Genomic DNA, 20708 nt, shown 5'->3' with positions numbered 1-20708 from the left:
AACAAAAATACTCAATATATTCACCCAAAAAAAAAAGTAGTGACTAGCACCCAACTGTCCTGATTTCTTTGCAATTATCCTAATGGATGAGAAAATGCAACAATGTCCTGTGGGTGCAATGCGGTCAACTTATTTGTAGTCCCCTTGAAAGGCGTGTTTTAAATACATTGCGTGTTTGAATGGATCAAGTGTATTTACAAAGTGTTTTTTTTAATCCATCTAGCACTTCCCATGCAGGAGCAACCCAAGCGTCATGAGTGAGAGAAATTGTGTGAGGTCACTCTTGCTAAAAGCTACTTGACAGAACACGAGATAAAAAAACAAATCATTTTTGAATGGACAGTTTATTAAGGCTTGATTTCTTCTATCAAGAAAAAAAGAAGATACATCTGTCGAACAATATTTCCACTACTACTGTGGTCTAGAAGAGAATTTTCATTTTACGTCATTAATCTTTGTGATACATCCGTTCATGGCTAAACGGACTCCTCTGCCGTTTACCATTAACGTGCACGTCAATCCTGTCCTTAGAGCAACGCAAGCATTTAATGACTTCGGTGATGGCATCTTTAAGAGAGCACCCCTCCCCAAAACAAAACAAACAGCAACCTCACCTTCCCCACCACTGAAATGGAGCGAACAGACATGGTGAAAAAAAAAAAAAAAAAAAAAGGCTTGAAGAGTGTTCATTATGCAGAAAAAGGAGATGCTGTCAAAAAGTCAGTTTCCGTGGAAACCACACTTAACAGGCAGGTTAAAAAAAATAAAATAAAAATAGTTGCGGTGTCACAAATGCCCACATGAGAATAAAGTGACTAAGCTTTTCATGAGAATCAGTATCACCTCAAAGCGAACATTTTCCTTTACCAGCCGGGTAAGATGAAGCAACACGGCGTGAACGAGGTGAGTGCATGTTAAGATAAAAATATAATTGGGAGCAGTCGATGTACAGCATAATTGCATGAGTGAGCGGGCACAAATCGATTTGGATTTGACATCGCTCAAAACGCACAATTGACAGGGGCGTTTCTAATTTCCATTCTTTGATGGCTGCGTTACACACGTGATCAACACACCCACCAGATTCCAGTTTGACACGCACGCACACACTTTTGGTGACTGCATTCTGGTTTTGTATCTTGCATCAAATAAACCACCCAAAAATCACACATAAATCCACTTTTCATTTTTTTCCCTCCTTACTTGATACTAAATCAGTTACAGTTATGATTAGGTTATACATTTTTAGGCTTTCTCCATGAATATATAGGCTCCTACGTTAAAGCTTAGCATTACGGTCGACATGAGAGATTTAGCAAACTTAAGTTCAGGGGGGGGGGGGGGGGGGGGGAGAGAAAAAAAAAGAAAGAAAAAAAACGAGGATTAAGACAGAATGGTGACAAACGGAGCGAGACCTACCCCGCAATTTCATGGAGCAAAACACAAAGCAATGACATCACTCCATCATTTTGATTGTAAATAGCCAAACCGATGGATGGCGCATTTCTCTCAAAGTGGCTGGAGAAACACCAGCGCCATTGGAGACCACCAACAAGAACCAAGAAAACGAGGCACAGGGCTGAAGGATGTGGAGAGTACAATTTGAGGTTTTGTTTTTTTAAAAGGGCAAGGTCCTGATTTGCAGGTCTTTTTTTTTGTTTGTTTGTAGTTCTTTCCCAGATTCCTCCTCTGAAATGTCTCTAGTCTTGTGTGACGTCAAACTATCCCTGATTTCTCCAGCAGTGTCACTGTTAGCAGTTCATCAATAATTAGTGGGGACAAAAAAAAATAATAATAATAAGGCTTCAGAAAACAAGTGTCTGAAATTAATGTTGTCAGTAGTATGCCAAAAAAATATAGAGCGAGATTCTGTCAATCGGAATGAAAAATAAATCACTGAAATTTTATTGTCGCACAGTTCCTAGTAGTAGTACATTGCCTTGAGGATGCTCCAACCCTGTTGGCACATTAGACCTCTACAACTTGGCAATGCTGCCCCCGCGTGGACAAATACGTGTAGGACATAGCCATTCCTGATTGTACTGAAATATATAAAGTGGCCGATTTATTCTCGGGGATGCAGTCAAACCCTAATGCAGCTGAGGAGATAGTAGGTGCAATACAGAACTCAACCAGTCTGCTGAGAGGACCGGCTGTTTAGAAGTGTAAAATAATAATAATAATAATTAAAGTAGGTGGAGGTAATTCATTATACACTAAATCAACTTAATCCCTGCAAAAGAAGTGTTGGGTGTGGGGCAGAGGTAACACGGGGCAAAGACAAATTCATCAATGGCAGAGAATTCCCAGTATTGAAGAGGAAAACACGAAGGGCTTGTTTGCATTTCATATTCTTCTGTCTCTTAAATCAATCATGTCCTAGTGTAACTTGATCAAGCCAAAGATAAACGTCCTCTATTGTTTATTTCCTGTTTTGGCGCTCCTGTTTGGGAGGAGAAAAATGACAAACAACAAAAAAGTAGCATTAGTTTTAATATACAAGTTAAACGCACATGATGCTAATAAAAAACATAAGTTTTCTCACCTGATCCAAGCGAGAGCGGCTCTGTATCTGAGCAGGTTCAAAAGTCTACGGGGGGAGGATATGAGCAGAAACAGGAACCACAAGATGACTTGTATTGTCATGATACAGTTGTGTTCAAAACAACATCAGTTCCACATGACTAACCTGATCGAAGACGTTGTGGGCAGAAGTTTTGACATGGCAAATAATTTACCGGTAGGTGTCGTAGTCACAGAAAACACAAACAAACAAAACAAAACAAAACAAATCCAGCTTTCATCATATGCATGCATGTCTGTGTAGTTTAATAATTATTTGAACGGGCAGGTGTTCAAAATAATAGCAGAGTGGAGTGCAATAAATCAGGAACTGAACAAGTACTGGAAAATCCTGTGAACAAACTCTTTTCAATGTAGTAAATATTTTAGTGATTCAGTGCAAAAGAACTATATTGCAGTCACTCACACACAGTTGAAAACCAACATCACTACAAATAACACCAAACCCACTCACTGTACGAACAAAATATGTAACACTAAAAGGAAATAACACACAATGACTATTACTACCTGGAAACAGCAATTAATTCCTAACATGATTTTAAAAGTGCTGCTAGGCATGCTGGGAAGACCAGCATAAACTGTAACTGTCGTTATCTTATAGCGGGCAAGGGGGGTTCCAACTTGATATCGCTCGTAACCTGTCATGTGGAGGAGTAACAATAAATCCATTAATCTCCAACTAATCGATTATGAAATGAATTAACTAGTTTTTTCCCGCATTTTCTGCACTGCCAATTTGAAGTGTCCTGTTTTTTTAATAAAGGGATAGAAATTGTAATGGTTTTTTTTTTTGGTATCTGATTATCAATTAAAAGAAAAAATAATTGACAGATTAATCGTTTATTAATAGTTAGTTGCAGTCCCACTGTCATGTAACGTAAAGACTAGTTTGCATCCAGGTAGGTCAGTTAATAGCAACACAAGCAACTGAACAATTTAATCCTTAAAAGAAAGCAAGCACGCTGGGAAACAAAGTCAAAACTACTGCGCTAAAAGGTTCGAAACTAAGTCCCCCCCCCGCTAGTGAAATCCAAGATTTGCTTTTAAATTGTTTATGATTCAATATATTTTGAAGAAAATACAATGTATATTTTGAAGTTCCATTATAGTAGCCTGGAGAGCTCTTTCCGTCCTCTCTCCCCCCCCCCTCCCCTCTCTGTTTTCAGCACCTGTCTCCAATCAGCCTCATCACCACCGGTATTTAAGCCTGCCTATACCAGGAAATCCTCGCCAAAGTATTGCAGCCTCTCCTAGCGGTACCACGGCTGTGTTCCTGACCCACGTCATTCCTGCCACCAAGCCAGCCGCCTGTTCTGTCCACTGCCTGCCACCTGTCCACGCCACTGCCTGCTAACACATCCAGGACTACCTCCATAACCTTTGCTCAATAAACTGTTCATCATTTTGCATCTGCCTCCGCCTGCTCTTGGGTCCAGCTACTCCCCACACGCGACATATAAGGTCCACTTCAGCGTGTGTGTGTGTTGTATGTTGTGTGTGTGTGTGTGTGTGTGTGGTGGGTATAGGAGGAAGTCAGCAAACATTCCCCCATACGTTTCTGCCTGAAAACCCGTGTTCCCAACACATGTGGGTTCAAACAATTAAAGGGATTTTGAGCTTTCCTCATGCTTTTAAACACACTGCCAGAATTTTGAACACAGCTGTACGTCCACATAAAGGTTGGATTCTGAGACAAGTACACCCACCTTACGCACCTCTTCCTCCTCTTCCTGCCTCTTCTCATAGTGAGAGAAGTCATCAAAGATGGACGTGGTGTGTTTGTAGGTGGCGATGATCTTGAGCACCTGCTTGGCCTTCTCCAGAGGAACCTCCTGGGTGTCGCGGGAGTTGGTCACCGGCTTGTTGTCGTTGTTCTCCAGGCGGATGTGACGCAGCTGGCTATTAGGCACGTCCTTAACAAACAACCAGTCTACGTCAAACTTGCCCTTCCACTTGTCCTGCGCCCAAACGCCGGCGCTGGTGCCGTAGTCCACCGGCGAACGCATCTCGGCCACGCCGCAAAAATGGCCGCTGCCGTTGACACTGAAGAGCAGGTACACAGGCCCTTTGCCGTTCATTGCCCGGAAGGCCGAGTCCAGTCGCTTGTTGCCGTGCTCCGTGCTGCACCAGATGGAGTACTTGATGGAGCGATGGATGTCGTCCTCAGAGTAGCTCTTAATGATGAAAACGCGTCCGTTCTTCAGGTTCCATTCAAAGTCCTTGGGGTTATAACTGTGGGAGGCACGAAGCTTCTCTAGCACCGGGTGGGACTCGCCACCAGGTCCCTGGGTGGCACAGGTTTGAGAGCCGCAGTTTGCGCTACCGAGCATGCCCATCATCCCGCTAGCGTCGTGGCTGGGGCCTCCCTGCCCGTAGACTTGGTTGCGGTTGCGTGGGGCCACCCAACGGGTTTGGGCTTGCGGGGGTTGTGTGTGGTTTTGGTAGGGCTGAGCGGGTGGCGGGTGGTGCTGGTGATGGGGCGGTTGGTGCTGTAAGGACATGGGCGGCATCTGAGGCTGCACCAGAGACTGGGGAGGGGGAGGTTGCATGGGGGCTTGGTGGGGCATGGGATGAGGCAGACCAAGAGGCGGCGGCAGCTGCTGCTGCAGCGCAGTCGTGGCCACTTTGGTCGCGGGTCCCTTTTCCCAGGTGCCAATGTTCATGTTGTGTTTGATGGGCGGCGGGGGAAAGGTTGCCCCCGGGTTGACCAGTCCCGGCTTCACCTTAGCTTTCAGCTGCTGCGGCTTGGCAGGCTTGCTGGCAATGGCTGCCCAAGAGGCGGGTTTGGGTGGGGGCATTCCGATGGGCGTGGCTCCGTTCCCTGAGGCCGCCACGGCGGCTCCGCCGATCACCGAGCCCACGGCCTTGAGCGCGGAAGCCTGGCCGGCAACATCACCCCCGATCTTCAAACCGACCATGCCCTGCTCCAGGCTGTTCATACCAGGGGCTTTGTTGAGCGTGTCGCTGTGAAAACCCGTCTGACCATCAGGCACAAGTGTGCCTCCGAGAGAGCTGGGCGGGTAGCTGTAGCTGCCACCGTAGGCTGAACTTTGAGTCTGCTGGCCCTGGGAGCCACTTGTCCCCCAAGCAGAGAAAGCGGGGTTTTCGGGGAAAAAATTAAACCTGTGGGGGTAAATGCTGCTTCCCAGGCCGCCCGGCTGCCCGAACACAGTGTCCGGCATGAAATGATGGTCTCCATTGCTCAAGGGTCCGTAGGGGGTGAGGTATGGAATTGGAGGGTCGCCGCCTGTGGACCAAGGAGCCTCGCTCAGGGGGTATGGAAAGCCGATGGAGGGAGCGTAGTAACTGGACAGGTAAGGGTCGGTGATGGACTGGTAGCTGTTGTTCTTGATGCACCACATGAGCAGAGAAACAACATTAGCACATAAAATGATGTTGCATTTGTTCGATTCTCATGAAATGCTATTCACCTGAGTTGATTGACCAGTGAGGTACGGCTCAAAGTCATTGTCATGGACTGTCTCCTTCTGATGCAGTGAACCATTTTGCACTGCAACAAAACAACTTCATGTTCATACATTTGGATGGCAAGACTTTTTTTTTTTTTTTTTATTAAAAGACCATAGACATTCCTGATACAGGAACAGAGAGGGGAAAAGAAGAGAGAGAAAAAAAAAAAAAAAAAAAAAAAAAAAAAAAAAAAAAAAAAAAACCTCATTCAGTGTCTTTGTCAAGACACTGATTTGATTGCATTATAATTTTTCTTATTTTACTGTGTACTTCAAATGTATTTTTAATTTATTTAACCTTTATTTAACCAGTTTGGTCTCATTGAGATTTAAATCATATTTTTCCAAGAGAGACCTGGCCAAGCCAAGCAGCAGCAAAAAAACAAAGAAGTTAGAGAGATACAAGCAAAGACACAGCCAACATTTTGGATTTAACCATCTACAAATCCATTGTTCAAGCAGCTGAGCTCAAACATTGACATTCTATAGAAACTGTTGTATTTCTTTCATCATAATTTACATTAAAAGAAAATCAACTTGTTTCTAAAATAAAAGCCTCAGTCTATTCACAAGACACAATACATGTGATTTAAAATTTAAATCAGTATGCCCAGGTATTTAGAACAGTGTGCAGCCTCAATCTCCTTTGCATCGAAGAGAAGAACGCACAGAACGATTTTGTTTGATCATTGATCTGGTAAAAAAAAAAAAAAAAAACATTAGCTTGTAGATTTATAAATGTACTGTGTGTAAAAGGCATGGCTCCATGTACATTCATTTATTTGTTCTTCTACACAGCTTGGACTGGTTGCTTGTCAATGGTAGGACACACAAACAACTACTCACCCCTACATTCACACTAATGTGCATTTTGTGGTCTTCAATTCTCACACAAAAGCAACAACTCCACACAGAGTTGTCCCAAAGATTTAAACCTTGGGATGATGCACATATCCTCAATATTTTAACATACTAAAAATGGCCATTATGCAGTCAGCATTACGAGTTATACCAACGTAGCAGGGGGTGGGGGGTGGGGGGTGTCACAAAGTGCGGCTACATCCAATCGCACAAGCAGCTCGAAAACGTACGTCCTCCACCTTTAAGGCAAATAGAAACTGATATAATGCTGAATTACGTCTTTACAAAGATACAATGCTGAGTTTTCAATGATGGGCATTCCTTTATTATTACAACTGTAGTTTTCAGGGGTGTAGCATTGCACTGAATCATCGTGATATGTGTTCATATTTTGATTATCTTAATATGTGATAAAGAAAATGGAAAGATTGATTTGATGAAGTATGATTCAATACAAGGCAATATTGTTAAATGAACACAAAGCATTAATTAGCTTTGTAAACAAAGATATCTTTATACAGATTGTCGACTGGACCTCATTATATTGTGTTTTTCTGCATGTGTCGGTGTGTGTGCATTGACAAATCTTTGCAATCAATGTTCCTCGTTTGTGCAAGTCTTTTGGAGTGCAATGTGCCACCGAGAATATTTACTTTCAGAGGAAACTCGAGCTTTTCGGACAAATCTGCTGGGGTACTCATTTAGGTTGATCACTGTCTATGTGGGTTCTAAAATGAAAACCTGAACAAACAGAAAAATAACTCACCTTTAGATGCTTGTCCCTTTGATCGCTGGAGTCACATCCCATCAACAGGAGGGCGGAGGGGGAGAGTAGAAAAGTTATCTTTACATAGTGTGAGATTGTGCCCTTTAACTACTTTACATTCACATTAGGGTTGCACTGACACCACTATCAGCATTGGTATTGGTGCCAATACTGTAAAGTCTCTATTCGTACAATGCTATACAATACTATGACACTGATACCACTTCCCCAGGCTTACGTCTTCTCTATCTTTAGGGGGAGGATCCATGTTAGCCATGTGGAGATCCTTTCAACTGAACACAGATGACAACACTTTTAGGCGACTGCAAATTCTGCTTTACAAAATAAATGAGGGACTCCGCTCAAAGATTAGGCCGCGCACGTCTCGGTACACACGTACCGTATTTATACGAAATCCTCCATAATAAATACGTTCATGACAAAAACAAATCTATATTCTACTGCCAACACTGCTCTTTACTGGAATAATGTTCCGTTCCTGCTATATAAATTGAGTTTTTAGAGCAAGTGACACATTTTGAAACCTCACGGTAACTTTGATGTGTCCACTTGGAGATCCCCTCGGAATGTTGGCCGTCACAAATTTACTGGTGGAAATGTTTTACTGAAACTTGTGAGCCAATCGGAGAAGGGGAAACAGTCAAGAAGATATGTTAAAAAGCATTTTTTTTACTCAAATTTGAGGAGGAGTTGTTTTTTTTAAACCAAATTTCTGTATCATAAAAACATTTCCCCAAAAGGACATTTTTCAGGACATAACAAAAACTTAATTTGTCCCATCATCCGATTTTCTAAATTCTTGCTGCATTTCGGTGAAATGATCGGCACGACTTTTTGGAAAACCTGCAGTTCGTTGTTAAAATGTCAGTAATGACGACTCTAAAAGGTTTTTCATTCGAGTGACTCCTATGCCATATTCAAGAAAAGTTTGTTTTTTAACAATATCGGACAACTAAAAACACATTTAAATGACAATTGCAAGACGTAATTACTGATTCAGTAGCAAGTATTTTGGATGGGCGAACACTCAAATATAAGTAATTGTATTTTGTCTGAAAAAAAAACTGGGGATCGGTGCATCCCTGAATCACACATTGATAGCGATTTGATGCAAAAGAACTCAACGCAGGCTGCTTGACTTACTAGTCACGGTTGTTTGTGTTAGATGCACACGGCTCATGTGACACCGTTCTCGGGAAGCTTTGCTTTTAGCCGATTAATATTAGTATGGGAATGAGCAACTTCGGCTATTTAAGTAAGCAGCACACGTCAAAAGTGTTCATTCGCGCACTACTTGGCTAGCTAACAGCCATTCAAAATGGCTTTCACGGCTTACAACCAGCTAGTTAGTGCATCGCACAACTCCAGTGAACAAAAACAAACCCCAATCATCCGTGTTTAGTCGAATCACTTCCACGCCACATCGTTATTTATGGGAACGCTGTGATTTAGCAATTGTTTTACTGTTAGCTTTAGCGTTATGGGGAGGTGCTTGTGTAGAACTGAATAGTGTGTCGGAACATTTGGAAACGCGTATTTTCTCATGTGCTTTAGGCGTACAGCGACGATATTTCTCTTGGATCGGAGTTGACTGAATGCATCCAAGTTGCTCGCGATGTCCGGCGACCACCGCTGCTGGCTAGCTAGCACTTCCGAGGAGTCCCCACTTGCTAAAGTTAGCAGGCGGCTAGCTTTGCCAAGCTCTCTTTTCGCGTGACCTACCTGAGGGTCAATGCTTGTGGTAGACATAATTCATGAAGCAAGTCCCTGGATTCGCACAGAGCCCGGCCCGCTGACTGGATTTCAAGCTCCGTGGTGTGCAAAGCGAGTTCCCCCGGCTGCCGAGCTCCACTTAGCGCGTTGCTAGTAGCTCAGCTGTGCTGCTCCTTTTCCGCTGTGCGCCTTTCCTCAACTTGCACGCGTCCAGTAAGCCGGAACACCCCTTCCACAAAAAAAAAAAAAAAAAAAAAAAGTCCTTCTGAGAGTTTTCAACTTACTGCAATGAGTCACACAATGGAGCTCCTGGAACATGAATGTCTTTCCTGCTCGCTTTTTACTCCCAGAGAGAGCCCTGTTACGTTGAAGTCCAGTACACTTCACTTCCCCAATGGCTGCCTGCTCCATCCGGGCTTTGAGCCACAGTCGCCGCCGCCGCCGCTCCTCCTGCTGCTGTTGCTGCACGTCCCCTCGTCCGCGCTGGGGGCGAAAGTTTCCGCAACAATTTAGTTGACATTACTATAAAGTATGGATTAGTAGAACAATAATGTCGTGCGCCTGGAATGGCCCAGTTCAGTGGTTCTCAAACTTTTTACACCATGCATGTACCACCTCAAAAGTACTTGTCTTTCCAAGTACCACTATAATGACCAACATTAAAATACAGAAGCAACGAATAAGCCACTGTAACATTATACACAGTTTGAACATGAAGACTGTGCTTGGATGTAGGAAGAAAAAAAAAGTGTAGTGTACTTCAGTAATGATTCAATTCAAATGTATTGCCCATAAGTAAAATTAAAACATGTAATTAAATGTTTAAAAACAAACAGTTCAGAAAGTTCCAATGTAAATGTAATGTACTGTACTTAAGTTAAATACAACTGAACTGTACTTAAAAAATATACTGTACTGGATTTCAAGAAAATTAATAGGCTGTATGTGTAGCTAGTAGCTTCATTCTAATGTGTTTGATTGTATTTCATGTTTTCAACGTAAAATGTATGCCTTTAATTCAGTCATTCCTTCATGTACCACTAGGGAGAGCCCACGTGCCACATTTTGAGACTCATTGGACTAGTTTAGAGGTTCCCATCCTTCATTGTGTCAAGGCACGTACATTTCTACTATTATTGTATTCAAACTCTTTAATCAAAGTTTGAAATGACTGGTTCCCAGAATGGCCGACTATGGACCATCACTAAATTGGACAACCAACAATTAGTTTTCGGGAAAGCAGCGTTAAATGGTTCCACTGAAGTACTGTGCCCCCCCCCCCCCCCCCCCCCCCCCCCCCCCCCCACACACACACACACTGGAAAAGTTGTTCCGCTTCATTGCCTTCACAGATACCTAATTACCCAAATATCAGTAAAATTCATACATTATTTACTGGCAAATTGTAGGTTGGTGTGGTGGGGGGTGAAATTATTGTAAAGCTCACAAGGACTGACAATAAAAAGCTACCATACCAGAATCAGCATCATCTTTATTTGCCAAGTATGTCAAAAACCTACAAGGAATTTGCCTCCGGGAGTTGGAGCCTCTCTAGTAAGACAACAGACAGCCACTGTGACAGAAAATACTTTTGAGACATAAAAACATAAAACACACTACAGAGAGTGACTGAGCAATGAAAGGTTAACTGTAATTTGGTAATGCCGATACAATTTTTTTTTTTTTTTTTTTTTTGGACAATTGTGCAAATGATGCAGAGTCCTCTTATACAGTTTGAAATGACTAATAGAGGAATAGTCTGGTACAGTGACCATTGTGCAAATGGAGCAGAGACTTAAAAAAAATGGAAGCATTTTAAAGTGACTAAGGGCGATAATCTGGAAGAATGTCAATTGTGCAAATGGTGCAGATACTTCCCAAGCACATGAGTGGCCAGTATCACTCAACAACAGATATGCAAATGGTGCAGAAGTGGCGAGACTACTACAGTGTGTGCACGAATAATGTATAATTGGCCCGACAGAGATGTGACAACAATCTCAAGACAAAATTGGCAGCATGTTGCAATGGAATTTTAAATGAATTGTTTAAGAAGTTAATGGCAAGAGGGAAGCAGCTGTTGGAATGTCTGCAAGTTTTAGTTTGCATTGTACGGTAGGGCCTACCTGAGGGAAGGAGCTGGAAGAGGTGGTGACCAGGATGTGGAGGATCCAAGAGGATTCTGCACGCTCTTGTCTTAGCTCTGGCAGCGTACCGCCATATTTTTCCAGCAGTCCTGATTGACTGTTGCAGTCTGAGTTTGTCAGGACTGATTCGATGACTGCTGTGTAGAATTGCCTCAACAGTTCCCGCGGCAGGCCGGGTTTCCTCAGAAGCCGCAGGAAGTACATCCTCTACTGGGCCTTTTTGAGGATGAAGTTGATGTTGATCTCCCACTTCAGGTCCTGAGAGACTGTAATTCCCAGGACCTTGAAGGTTTCGACAGTTGACACAGGGCAGTTGGACAGTGTGAGGGGCAGCTGTGGCGAAGGATGCTTCCTGAAGTCCACGATCATCTCTACAGTTTTGAGCGTGTTCAACGTACCATACCATAAAATACCATACCAAAAGGCCAGTCAGTTTATAATGCATGTCGTGTTTCCGAAAATGTATCTTAACATTTCAGATGTAAAGTATTCTTTATGCAATGTGATTGCCTCTTTTCACCATATGTCTAATAACCACGTTTTCCCAGTGTGGCACGAGTTCCACTGGTGGTACGCTGGCTCCCTCTACTGGTAGGTGACTGAATCACTGCATTAATTAATGTGCATAAATAACGCAGTTGCTTAATTGTCTCAATCAAGTACAGTAAAATGTAAATTGTCAAATAAAGTTCAGTTGTAATTTAACGTTTAAGCACAATATTGCATGTACTCTTTTACATTATTGCATTTACACTTTTACATTTACATACTTGCATAATTTTTATTGATGTGCAATACATTTGAACTGAATACTTTAAGTACTTTTTGAAAATGTTCCTATATTTAAGAGCAGTGTTTAATGTTTAAACTACATGTTACAGGGGCTTATAATAATATTAGTTATACCTTTTAGGAATAAAACCTCTGCCTGTTATTTGAGGTGGTACTTGGTGTAAAAAGTTACAGAAGGGCTGCCCCGAGGGACTAAAAGTGTGACAGTATCTTTTCTGAAATGTTTGGCATGATTTGTCTTTAGAGGAGGAGCAACATGGCATGTTTTGGCAGTCATTCAGTGAGCAACCAATGAGAAAACGTTCCAGCATTGGGTGTTTTCCTTTTCCTTTTTTTTTTTTTTTTTTTTTTCCAGAATGTAGGTTCCCATAGGCCACCATGCAGGCCCCCACAGAACATCATATTTGAGCAGATGTGTTACACTGGTTTTCAGTGTGCGCTCCACTATGGACCGCAGAAGGGATGTGGGGCACAGGAATACCCTCACGCTCCACAATGACAGATGACAGAAATACTATGCTGTACATTCTCGAGGAGCCTCAGATGCGCTGGGAAGGCGAGAGGCTTCGGACATTTCAGAGCTGGCCGACGGACGCTCCCGTCACACGTGGAGACTTGGCCAAGGCGGGATTCTTCTTTTTAGGTCCGGGAGATAAAGTCCAGTGTTTCTGCTGCGGTGGCGTTCTAAGATGTTGGGTACAAGGAGACAGCCCGGCCGCCGAGCACAAGCGCCACTTCCCCACGTGCAGCTTCATACTGGGCCGAGCCGTGGGAAACGTTCCGCTGCTGGCCGGATCGCCGGACTCTGTGGACGGACAGCTGTTGAGCCAACTCCAGAGGATGACGATGGACGACCAGGGGACGGCTGGGCAGGCGGTCTACCCTGAGATGGAGGCGGAGGATTCCCGGCTCACGACCTTCCACAACTGGCCCACGGAGGCCTCGGTCCAGCCAGATGTTCTTGCCAGAGCTGGATTTTTCTACACAGGTGCTGATTGTCCGTCATCTGTTTCCCTACCATATCGCACTCTAAGCGCAATTTGCATATCCTCATTATTGGCCAGATATTTAGCTTTGACCTAGTCAGTGCTGGAGTGACCCCTCATTGTGAGAGTTCATAATTGTCCTGCTGAGTCATGATGTTGTGAAGAGAACACGCTGGACTCAACCGGGGCTGCTAAAAGCAGCAGGGGACGCTCAGATGCACTTATATGGAGATTAGCACTCAGAAGTGCGCAGACCTCCGCCAAGATCAAACCATCCGAATTTGTATCAACAGCATATTGTACATAATGGGTCACCGAGCTTTTGAAAATTGAGAGCCACTTCTCCGGTACTGATTAATGCAAAGGCCCACCAGTTTGCAACACGCTTCTGAAGTAACAAATTTGCTCAAAATCAACTTTAATTATTTATGATTATTAATAATTGATGATGACACTGATCATGTTAATGTTTTCTCACAATAATTTTTAACGACGAAAGTAGAAAAGGATAAAAAAAAATCATCAATGTGCAACACTTATTTCTCTACAGCACTGTAAGTGTACATTTTCAAATGATAACGTCTACAACATTTCAAGGAAATCACAATGTCACATCGCTGGTGAGCTAATTTTAGAACAGGACTTTTGTGATTTTCACTTCAAAATGCAATGTGAACAAAAGTGAACTGTATGCAGATTAGCACCAAAATTCAATGGAATCCTTTTCTGACCTGAGTCCCTTCCACAAAGCCGTGTGGAAATACGTTTGTGTAATTCTGCAAATGGTGATGGCGGTAATAAGTATGCTTTTGTTGTGTTAGTGCATGTGTACTATTAAGCTCCAAGGTATTCTGAATAAGGGACTTTCTTTTCAGCGAATGGGTATCTTGTGGCTGGAAATGACAGAAGAAAGCAGCAAAAGCTAGAAAGTTGGGGTAGTGATAGCAATGAAAAAAATAATTCTGAAGTTTACACCTTTACTGTATATGGGACGTTATGAATAATATTGGGCTAAACTGTATATGAGTCCAATTGTGTTTAATTGCTAAAAAAAAAATGGTCTCGTGTCAGGTCATGGTGACAACGTCAAGTGCTTCTACTGCGACGGGGGTCTAAGAAATTGGGAGCCAGGAGATGACCCCTGGCAGGAACACGCTAAGTGGTTCCCACGGTAACAACACAGGCAGCTACCACGACATCATCTCAAAGCCTTGTCTACAGCATGCGTAAAATGCATTTTGTGCTTTCACAGAAAGTAAAATAGCATGGTTGTGTTATTTTTCAGTTGTGAATTTTTAATCCAGTCAAGAGGACAGGAATATATCAGCAACATCCAGGATGCTCATTTCCATCTGGGTGAGAGTGTGGTGAGGCCCTTTTATCTGTTTCTATTTGGAATGCTACGCTCATTATCATCATTAATCACTTAGCGCCATGACTGAATTGTGATAAGCGGTCATTTATTAAATTCTAAACCGCTTTAATTCTTCAGGGTGGCTCACAGACATCCACTGGCAGAGAAATTGGCTCCAGAAATGGTATGAAATGGTTTCAGCAAACAGAAGGGGAGGTATTTGTTATTTTGCTTCCATGCCAATAGTCATCTGTGTATGCGGTGCAAAGCAAACAAACACGTGCTGCCTTTACTGTTCACATGAAAGGAAGAAACTAGGGCTGCGCGACAAGATGTGACCAGTAAAGAGAAAATGAACGGCTGCACACAGTTGATTGAATGATTTGAAGCACAGCCTGGTGCCACTTTGTTTGGAAAAAAAATAAGCTTGAGCAGACTCTGTTTGGAAGACATTGTTAATTGCATGTAAAATTACATGAGCTGTTTGGAGTAATTAGATGGATAAAATGTGCATAAGCATGAAACAAAGCAATGCAAATTAATTTTTTCAAAAGATATACTGTACTGTATACTGGAAGTCACTAGTCACGTGACGCTGTGTGATCACAAATTGTATTATTAAAAATCATCCCTGCCATGTTGAAGATTAATTGAGCATTGTGACTTCTATAAAGGTCTGACTAAATATGCACAAATTTAACTGTTGACCTTCCACACATACCAGTGGTGACTGGTGTTATATAAATTACACATATAGTGACAAGTATTGGAGCATGTAAACAACATTAACGTCATTAACAAGTAACGACATCATTCAATATCTTTTAAACAAAATTATTAGCCTACATTTGAATTACTGTATGAAAGGTATTTATACCCTTTTAATTTCCCATTGCTGACACATTTCTGATGTGACGCTGGCCAGCTCGTGATGCTGAAATGTCGCGTCCCACCTTGGTCCTATCGATTGCTTTGAATGTCTTTCAACTTCCAACAAGAGTCAATGGATAAAGACTTGTGTGCCCCAGATCGGAAATACATCACAAAATCAAACAACAGAGGTGAATGAAACCATTTGAATTATTATTAACTATATTGTATTTAAACCGCTCATCTAAAAATGGAATTACATATATTTCGAAATTATTTTATTCCTTTTTTTTTTTTTTAATTCAAGAAAAGTAATGTGGTGACCACTGTGCATGGTGGGGTGGCACCCTAGCACCCTCTGTTGACTAGCTGCCACTGACACGTACCAATTTAAAAAAAAAACTTTTCTTACTGATTTATTATTATTTATTTTTTTAATGTAAAAAAACGGGGACAAATCGCAGTGTACTTGCTGCTCGTTTAGTGTGTGGTGTACTTGAGATGACCAACACAGCACACCACATGCATAAAGAAGTCTGTTGTAGTACCAAGACTGACCTGTGAGAGGTTGCATGGTGCCACAGAGTAGTAGTAGTAATAATAAAAGGAGAAAAACAATAAACTAAAATGATTGATGTCCTTTCTGGTAACTACATTGTGGTTGCAAACTCTTCTCCTTGTCATTTCTATCGTGCTGAACGACTTGGGAGGCGCATAATAAAGATTAAAAAAAAAGATCTAGTTTGGTCCGATTGTCGGTGTGCGTGCGGTGTGTTGTATACCTTGCGTAGTAATAGTAATACCTGTCTGCTTTCTCTCATCTCCCAGACGTGGTCGGCGGTTTGGCAGCGTCGTCAGTCATGCTCTCCCCAGTGGTGCAGACGGTGCTCCAGATGGGCTTTGAAGCCAGCCTGGTAGAGAGTCTGGTCCAGACCAAGTACCTTTTGACAGGCCAACACTACTCGCACGTGTCGAGCCTGGTCAGTGATGTGCTACAAGCTGAGGAGGAGGACAGGCAGAGAAGGCCACAGAGCAGAGGTAACTATCACTATCATCAGGATTCCTCTTTTTATACCCTGCAACAACAACTTGGGATCCAACACTGGTGACCTCAATGGAGAAGCGGTTAGCGTTATTGCTTCAGCAACATGTTCTCCCTTTGCCTCCTCCCCAGGTCCTTAGGTTCACTGTAATTGTGAATGTGATTGATTGTCTGTCTCTACAGTATGTGTCAGTCGTGTGATTGACAGTGTGACTACCTGGTGGCAATGTGGATATACTATTACAATTTCATCAACTGTGGACTCTTTCACAAATATGTCATGAATGTCAAATATACTAATCTCCAATACGAAAGGCATTATTGTTGGGTTTTAGCCTCTCGAAATATGTCCTAAATATTTGGCCGATCTCGAGATCTCAATTATAGGAATGTATAAAGCAAACCTATTCTAAATGTAACGGGGACCCTTGTGCTGGGCACACAAATGATGTCAGCAGTAGACGAGTGCCTGTTTTTGGTAAATGTCGTTAGGAAATCCATCTGTTCATTTTCTCTGCCGCTTATCCTCATCCCAGCTGACTTGGGCCAAGATGTGGGGGTACACTCGGAGTTGATTGCCAGCCAATCACAGGGGACAAACATGTATAGAGAAATCGGGAGAACGTGCAAACTCCGAACAGGAAGGTCTGAGTCTAGATTTGAAACTCAGAACTGTGAGGCACACATGCTAACCAGTCCTCCGTCGTGCTTGCCAAAGGAAGTAATAACCAATATATGGTATTTCTGACTTCATAACATCAGAGCCTGACAGGAGGCAAGGCCCTGATGCTGGGAACGTGAGGACGATATCGCCACTGAGAGAGAAAGGTCAAAGACGTCTTTTCACTTCACTCAACTTTGAGCAAATTATTTTTTTACATACTGTATCTGGTTTCAATAGTGAGGGAGCCCAGTCCCGAAGAGCTTCTGAGGCAGCTGCAGGAGGAGAGGACCTGCAAGGTGTGCATGGACAAACTGGTGTCCATCGTGTTCATCCCCTGCGGTCATCTGGTGGTGTGTGGCGACTGCGCCGCCAGCCTGCGTCACTGCCCCATCTGCAGAGCCGTCATCAGAGGCAGCGTCCGCGCCTTCATGTCCTGAGACGCTATCCGGAGCCTTGCATGACAAATAGCGCCTTTCCTCTCATAGGTTGCTGCTTTTGTCGGCAGTAACTAAATGCGATCCACAATAAACATTTTGAGCTGCTCAGTATCGGTGTGGCAATTTTAATGTGGGTTTTACACAGATTTTTACTCAGTGACACGAGACGACTGAAAGAGAACAATTTATTTTATTGATAAACACTTATTTGCATGAACACAAAGAACAGCTATGGAAAAGAGACACACTGTCTGATCACCTTGGGTTCAGGCAACACTGAAAGAGAAAACGAAAAACACTCTCTGTACAAATACAAAAGTGGCAACAAAGATGTGCCATCTTTTTTAGTGGAAACTAGCACACAGAACAGTTTTAAGAAGCTACATTGCAACCAAGATGCAAGATTGAGTAACATTTCATTCTAATACAGATTATGACACAATATGAGATGCACGCACACACTAGACGAGAGCAGTGATTCCCAACCAGGGTGCTATGAGAGATCCTCAGCGGTGCCGTGAGAAATTGCCACATTTCACCTAATTTGTTTGAAAATGATTAATTACAAATATATCTTTGTTCATCTATCGATACCAGCGATGTAACATGTCAAGCAGAATAATTAAATAGAAGAAGGTACAAAAAAAAAAACTGTATCCACCTGTTGCCATTCATACATTAAACAGGCCCAGATTTCACACTAATCCATTTTTGAGTAAATTAAGATATCATCATTATTTCAGTATACATACATTTTGTGGCATTCTAATGCCTTAGCGCAATCAAAGTCAGGAAAAACTGGACTAGAGTGTGTAAATTCACAAAAATAAAGACACAGTATTTGCATTCGGGCAAAGGATGTTTGACCAATCACGCACAAGGCAGTTCATTATATGGTCAAAAATAAGCACTTGGCTGAGATGATATTTTGCGACCACCCGGCAGTGAGAATATTACAGGAATCTGACAACCAACTGCCAAGAATAGACAAAATGGTCTGTGAATAGAGCAAAAACAAGGAAAGCTCTTTGTTTGCAACTCTTTTGATCCTCAAGCGTCACTCGATAAATTTGTGAAGCGCCAAAACATTTCTGATTCTGAGGTTAAGAAAACAAAACCTTGAATGATAAAAAGTGTGTTGAAAACAAGTGGACTTAAAATAAACTACTGAGTAAAGCAACATTTCCTCTCCTTATTTTCTGTCTTTAAAATGACTTTTAACGTCCTCTAAAAACAACAATACAATACTGTACTTGGGGAAAGAAACGTTTTTTTTTATATCACCCCTTCTGCTCCTGCACATGGACAAAGTAAACACCAGAGGGCAGTAAGGCAACAGTGGATTTGTCTCCTACTAAGTGACTTGTAGCACAAAAGTGCTTTCTTTTCAAGTATGAAACTCCTTTGTAAAAACATTACAACTAGAACAGGGGCTGAACATCCATGGCAGAAGGCCAGGCTCAGCTACAGCCATGCATTTCTCTCTCGCGCTGCTATTTCTATTTCTAAGGTTTGTTGAAGTTTCGTTCACAATAGGCTAAGTGTGTATCACAATCCCACGTACAGCTTCCAGCGCTTTTTCCAAACACAAACACCTGACACTTCAGTGACGGCGACTTGGTTGTGGGTGGAAATAATCATAAACAATAAGACTCCACAAATAAAACTTTTGAAACCTGCATGCTTTAAGTTTTGCATTCTTGATATTTCACATCAAACTTAATTAATTTTCCTGCCATCACTGCATTATTTCCATTGTGTATTTTTGAGGCGTGTTCCTTTTTCCGGCTCTGCCTGTGCATGTATGTACAAAAGACCCCGGCCCAAAGTAAACAGGAATGTTTCATTCCACTGTAATTTAGCCGTCCAGCCAGAATCCGAGCCAAAATAGCGATGACATGCAAAAATGATTACAGTGCCACAGAGTGGGAACGCTGGACTGCTGCCGATTACAAACAAAAGGTATTTTTATGCTGTTCTCTACAGTTGTGCTGATGAGAATGTCACAGCACATCTGCACAGAATACAATACAAAAACATTTACCAAAAGTTGCTTGAAAACAGACACTTAAAACTAATAAAGAGGAAGACAATTAAACTGAGTTGTATTTTCCATGCAGCCCATCAGTGAGTGCCATGTTTTAAGTACTTAAAAAAGTAAAGTGAGCGGGGGGGAGGAAAGTCAAGCACTTCCCCAAATTGTGGGACTAAAAGTTGGGTCAAACCGTGGCAAACAACGTCAGCATCAACTTCCCTCCAAGATGATCTTCTATTTACGTAGACCTGGAGAGAAAACAAACAGGAGGTTGGGGGGGGAACAAAAACATGAAACCTACACACAAAAAAAACATGTAATTGACATGTATTCAAAAGTAATCACCGACAAGCCGTAAGCTTTAGTAGCAAACTTATTTTTAAAACAATGCTTCATAAAAATGGACTAAAAGGTCCTCAAGAGAAACTTTAGGGAAAGGAGATTCACGATACAAAGCAAAGAAACATGAATCAACAAAACTTAAGTCCTGAATCTCAAGACAATGTCCATGATAGACAAAAGATAAACGTATACAATATGTATAATCCTATTGATGTTCCTTGTACACATTGAATGTTAGGAACAGAAAGAAGAAACACAGTTGAAATCTTGAATCGTAGATTAGCATTTCAACAAGTTAATTTTCTTTGTACTCATAGAAAGACAGTTATATGCGTCACCGTATTTATTTGTTCTGACCTTGAAACTGATTAGAATTTTTTTTATACGGTGTTAGATGAGAATATGTTGCACACATACACATGAAACAAATTTTTGAACCCCAGAGTCCCAACTTCCCGATTCTGCGTGAGCGACCACTGTGGATCAGAAAAAAAAAAGTTTTGATTGATGAGCATTTTGGGGGAGATGGAGTATGCAACCTTGCGGAAGAGAGGCGACCTTGACGTGAAAGTGACAAATGTATGCAACCACTAAAAAGCGAGGGGAATATTCACATGCAGCT

General features: G+C 42.2%; 3 protein-coding genes across 7 annotated transcripts in view; 1 reads left to right on the top strand and 2 right to left on the bottom strand.

The window, feature by feature from the left end:
* Positions 1–328: 328 nt before the first annotated feature.
* LOC133413621 (YTH domain-containing family protein 1-like) lies at positions 329–16519 on the bottom strand. 4 transcript variants are annotated; one of them, XR_009769894.1, is made up of 8 exons: positions 16370–16519; positions 9427–9900; positions 7922–7976; positions 7684–7708; positions 6018–6097; positions 2690–5933; positions 2546–2590; positions 329–2443 (listed from the first exon to the last, which is right to left on the bottom strand). XR_009769894.1 is itself a non-coding variant. In XM_061698237.1 (8 exons), the coding sequence occupies exons 3-8, from the start codon at positions 7958–7960 to the stop codon at positions 2423–2425; spliced, it is 1851 nt and encodes a 616-aa protein (XP_061554221.1). In that variant the 5' UTR covers positions 7961–7976; positions 9427–9900; positions 16370–16519; the 3' UTR covers positions 329–2422. The 4 variants fall into 4 exon arrangements, 2 of the variants coding, with proteins under 2 accessions (XP_061554221.1, XP_061554234.1); XM_061698237.1 differs by having other exon boundaries at positions 4293–5933; XR_009769895.1 differs by lacking the exon at positions 7922–7976.
* On the top strand, positions 12724–17933 carry birc7 (baculoviral IAP repeat containing 7). Its single transcript, XM_061698260.1, has 7 exons — positions 12724–13344; positions 14414–14513; positions 14628–14709; positions 14835–14880; positions 16395–16604; positions 17371–17436; positions 17510–17933. The coding sequence occupies exons 1-7, from the start codon at positions 12819–12821 to the stop codon at positions 17707–17709; spliced, it is 1230 nt and encodes a 409-aa protein (XP_061554244.1). The 5' UTR covers positions 12724–12818; the 3' UTR covers positions 17710–17933.
* Positions 17878–20708, bottom strand: part of nkain4 (sodium/potassium transporting ATPase interacting 4) — a 43307-nt gene continuing 40476 nt past the window's right edge. For both annotated transcript variants that reach the window (XM_061698281.1, XM_061698272.1), the window contains one exon: positions 17878–19992. In XM_061698281.1, coding sequence (XP_061554265.1) covers positions 19979–19992 — 14 coding nt within the window. In that variant the 3' untranslated portion in view covers positions 17878–19978. The remainder of the gene's footprint in view (positions 19993–20708) is intronic.

This window comes from Phycodurus eques, chromosome 1 (assembly GCF_024500275.1).
Source record: "Phycodurus eques isolate BA_2022a chromosome 1, UOR_Pequ_1.1, whole genome shotgun sequence".
NCBI classification, from domain to species: Eukaryota; Metazoa; Chordata; class Actinopteri; order Syngnathiformes; family Syngnathidae; genus Phycodurus; species Phycodurus eques.
This window is presented reverse-complemented; position numbering and strand designations above follow the sequence as displayed.

What these genes read in the sequence shown, in the direction of transcription:
- LOC133413621 (XM_061698237.1), bottom strand. Translation starts at nt 7,960, where the DNA reads ATGGCTAACATGGATCCTCCCCCTAAAGATAGAGAAGAC. An exon ending in CCCCTAAAGATAGAGAAGAC is followed by an intron (nt 7,709 to 7,921) that starts GTAAGCCTGGGG and finishes ATGTGACTCCAG; the next exon opens with CGATCAAAGGGACAAGCATC. An exon ending in TCACTGGTCAATCAACTCAG is followed by an intron (nt 5,934 to 6,017) that starts GTGAATAGCATT and finishes TGGTGCATCAAG; the next exon opens with AACAACAGCTACCAGTCCAT.
- birc7 (XM_061698260.1), top strand. Translation starts at nt 12,819, where the DNA reads ATGTGGGGCACAGGAATACCCTCACGCTCCACAATGACAGATGACAGA. An exon ending in CACGCTAAGTGGTTCCCACG is followed by an intron (nt 14,514 to 14,627) that starts GTAACAACACAG and finishes GTTATTTTTCAG; the next exon opens with TTGTGAATTTTTAATCCAGT. An exon ending in ATCGCCACTGAGAGAGAAAG is followed by an intron (nt 17,437 to 17,509) that starts GTCAAAGACGTC and finishes TGGTTTCAATAG; the next exon opens with TGAGGGAGCCCAGTCCCGAA.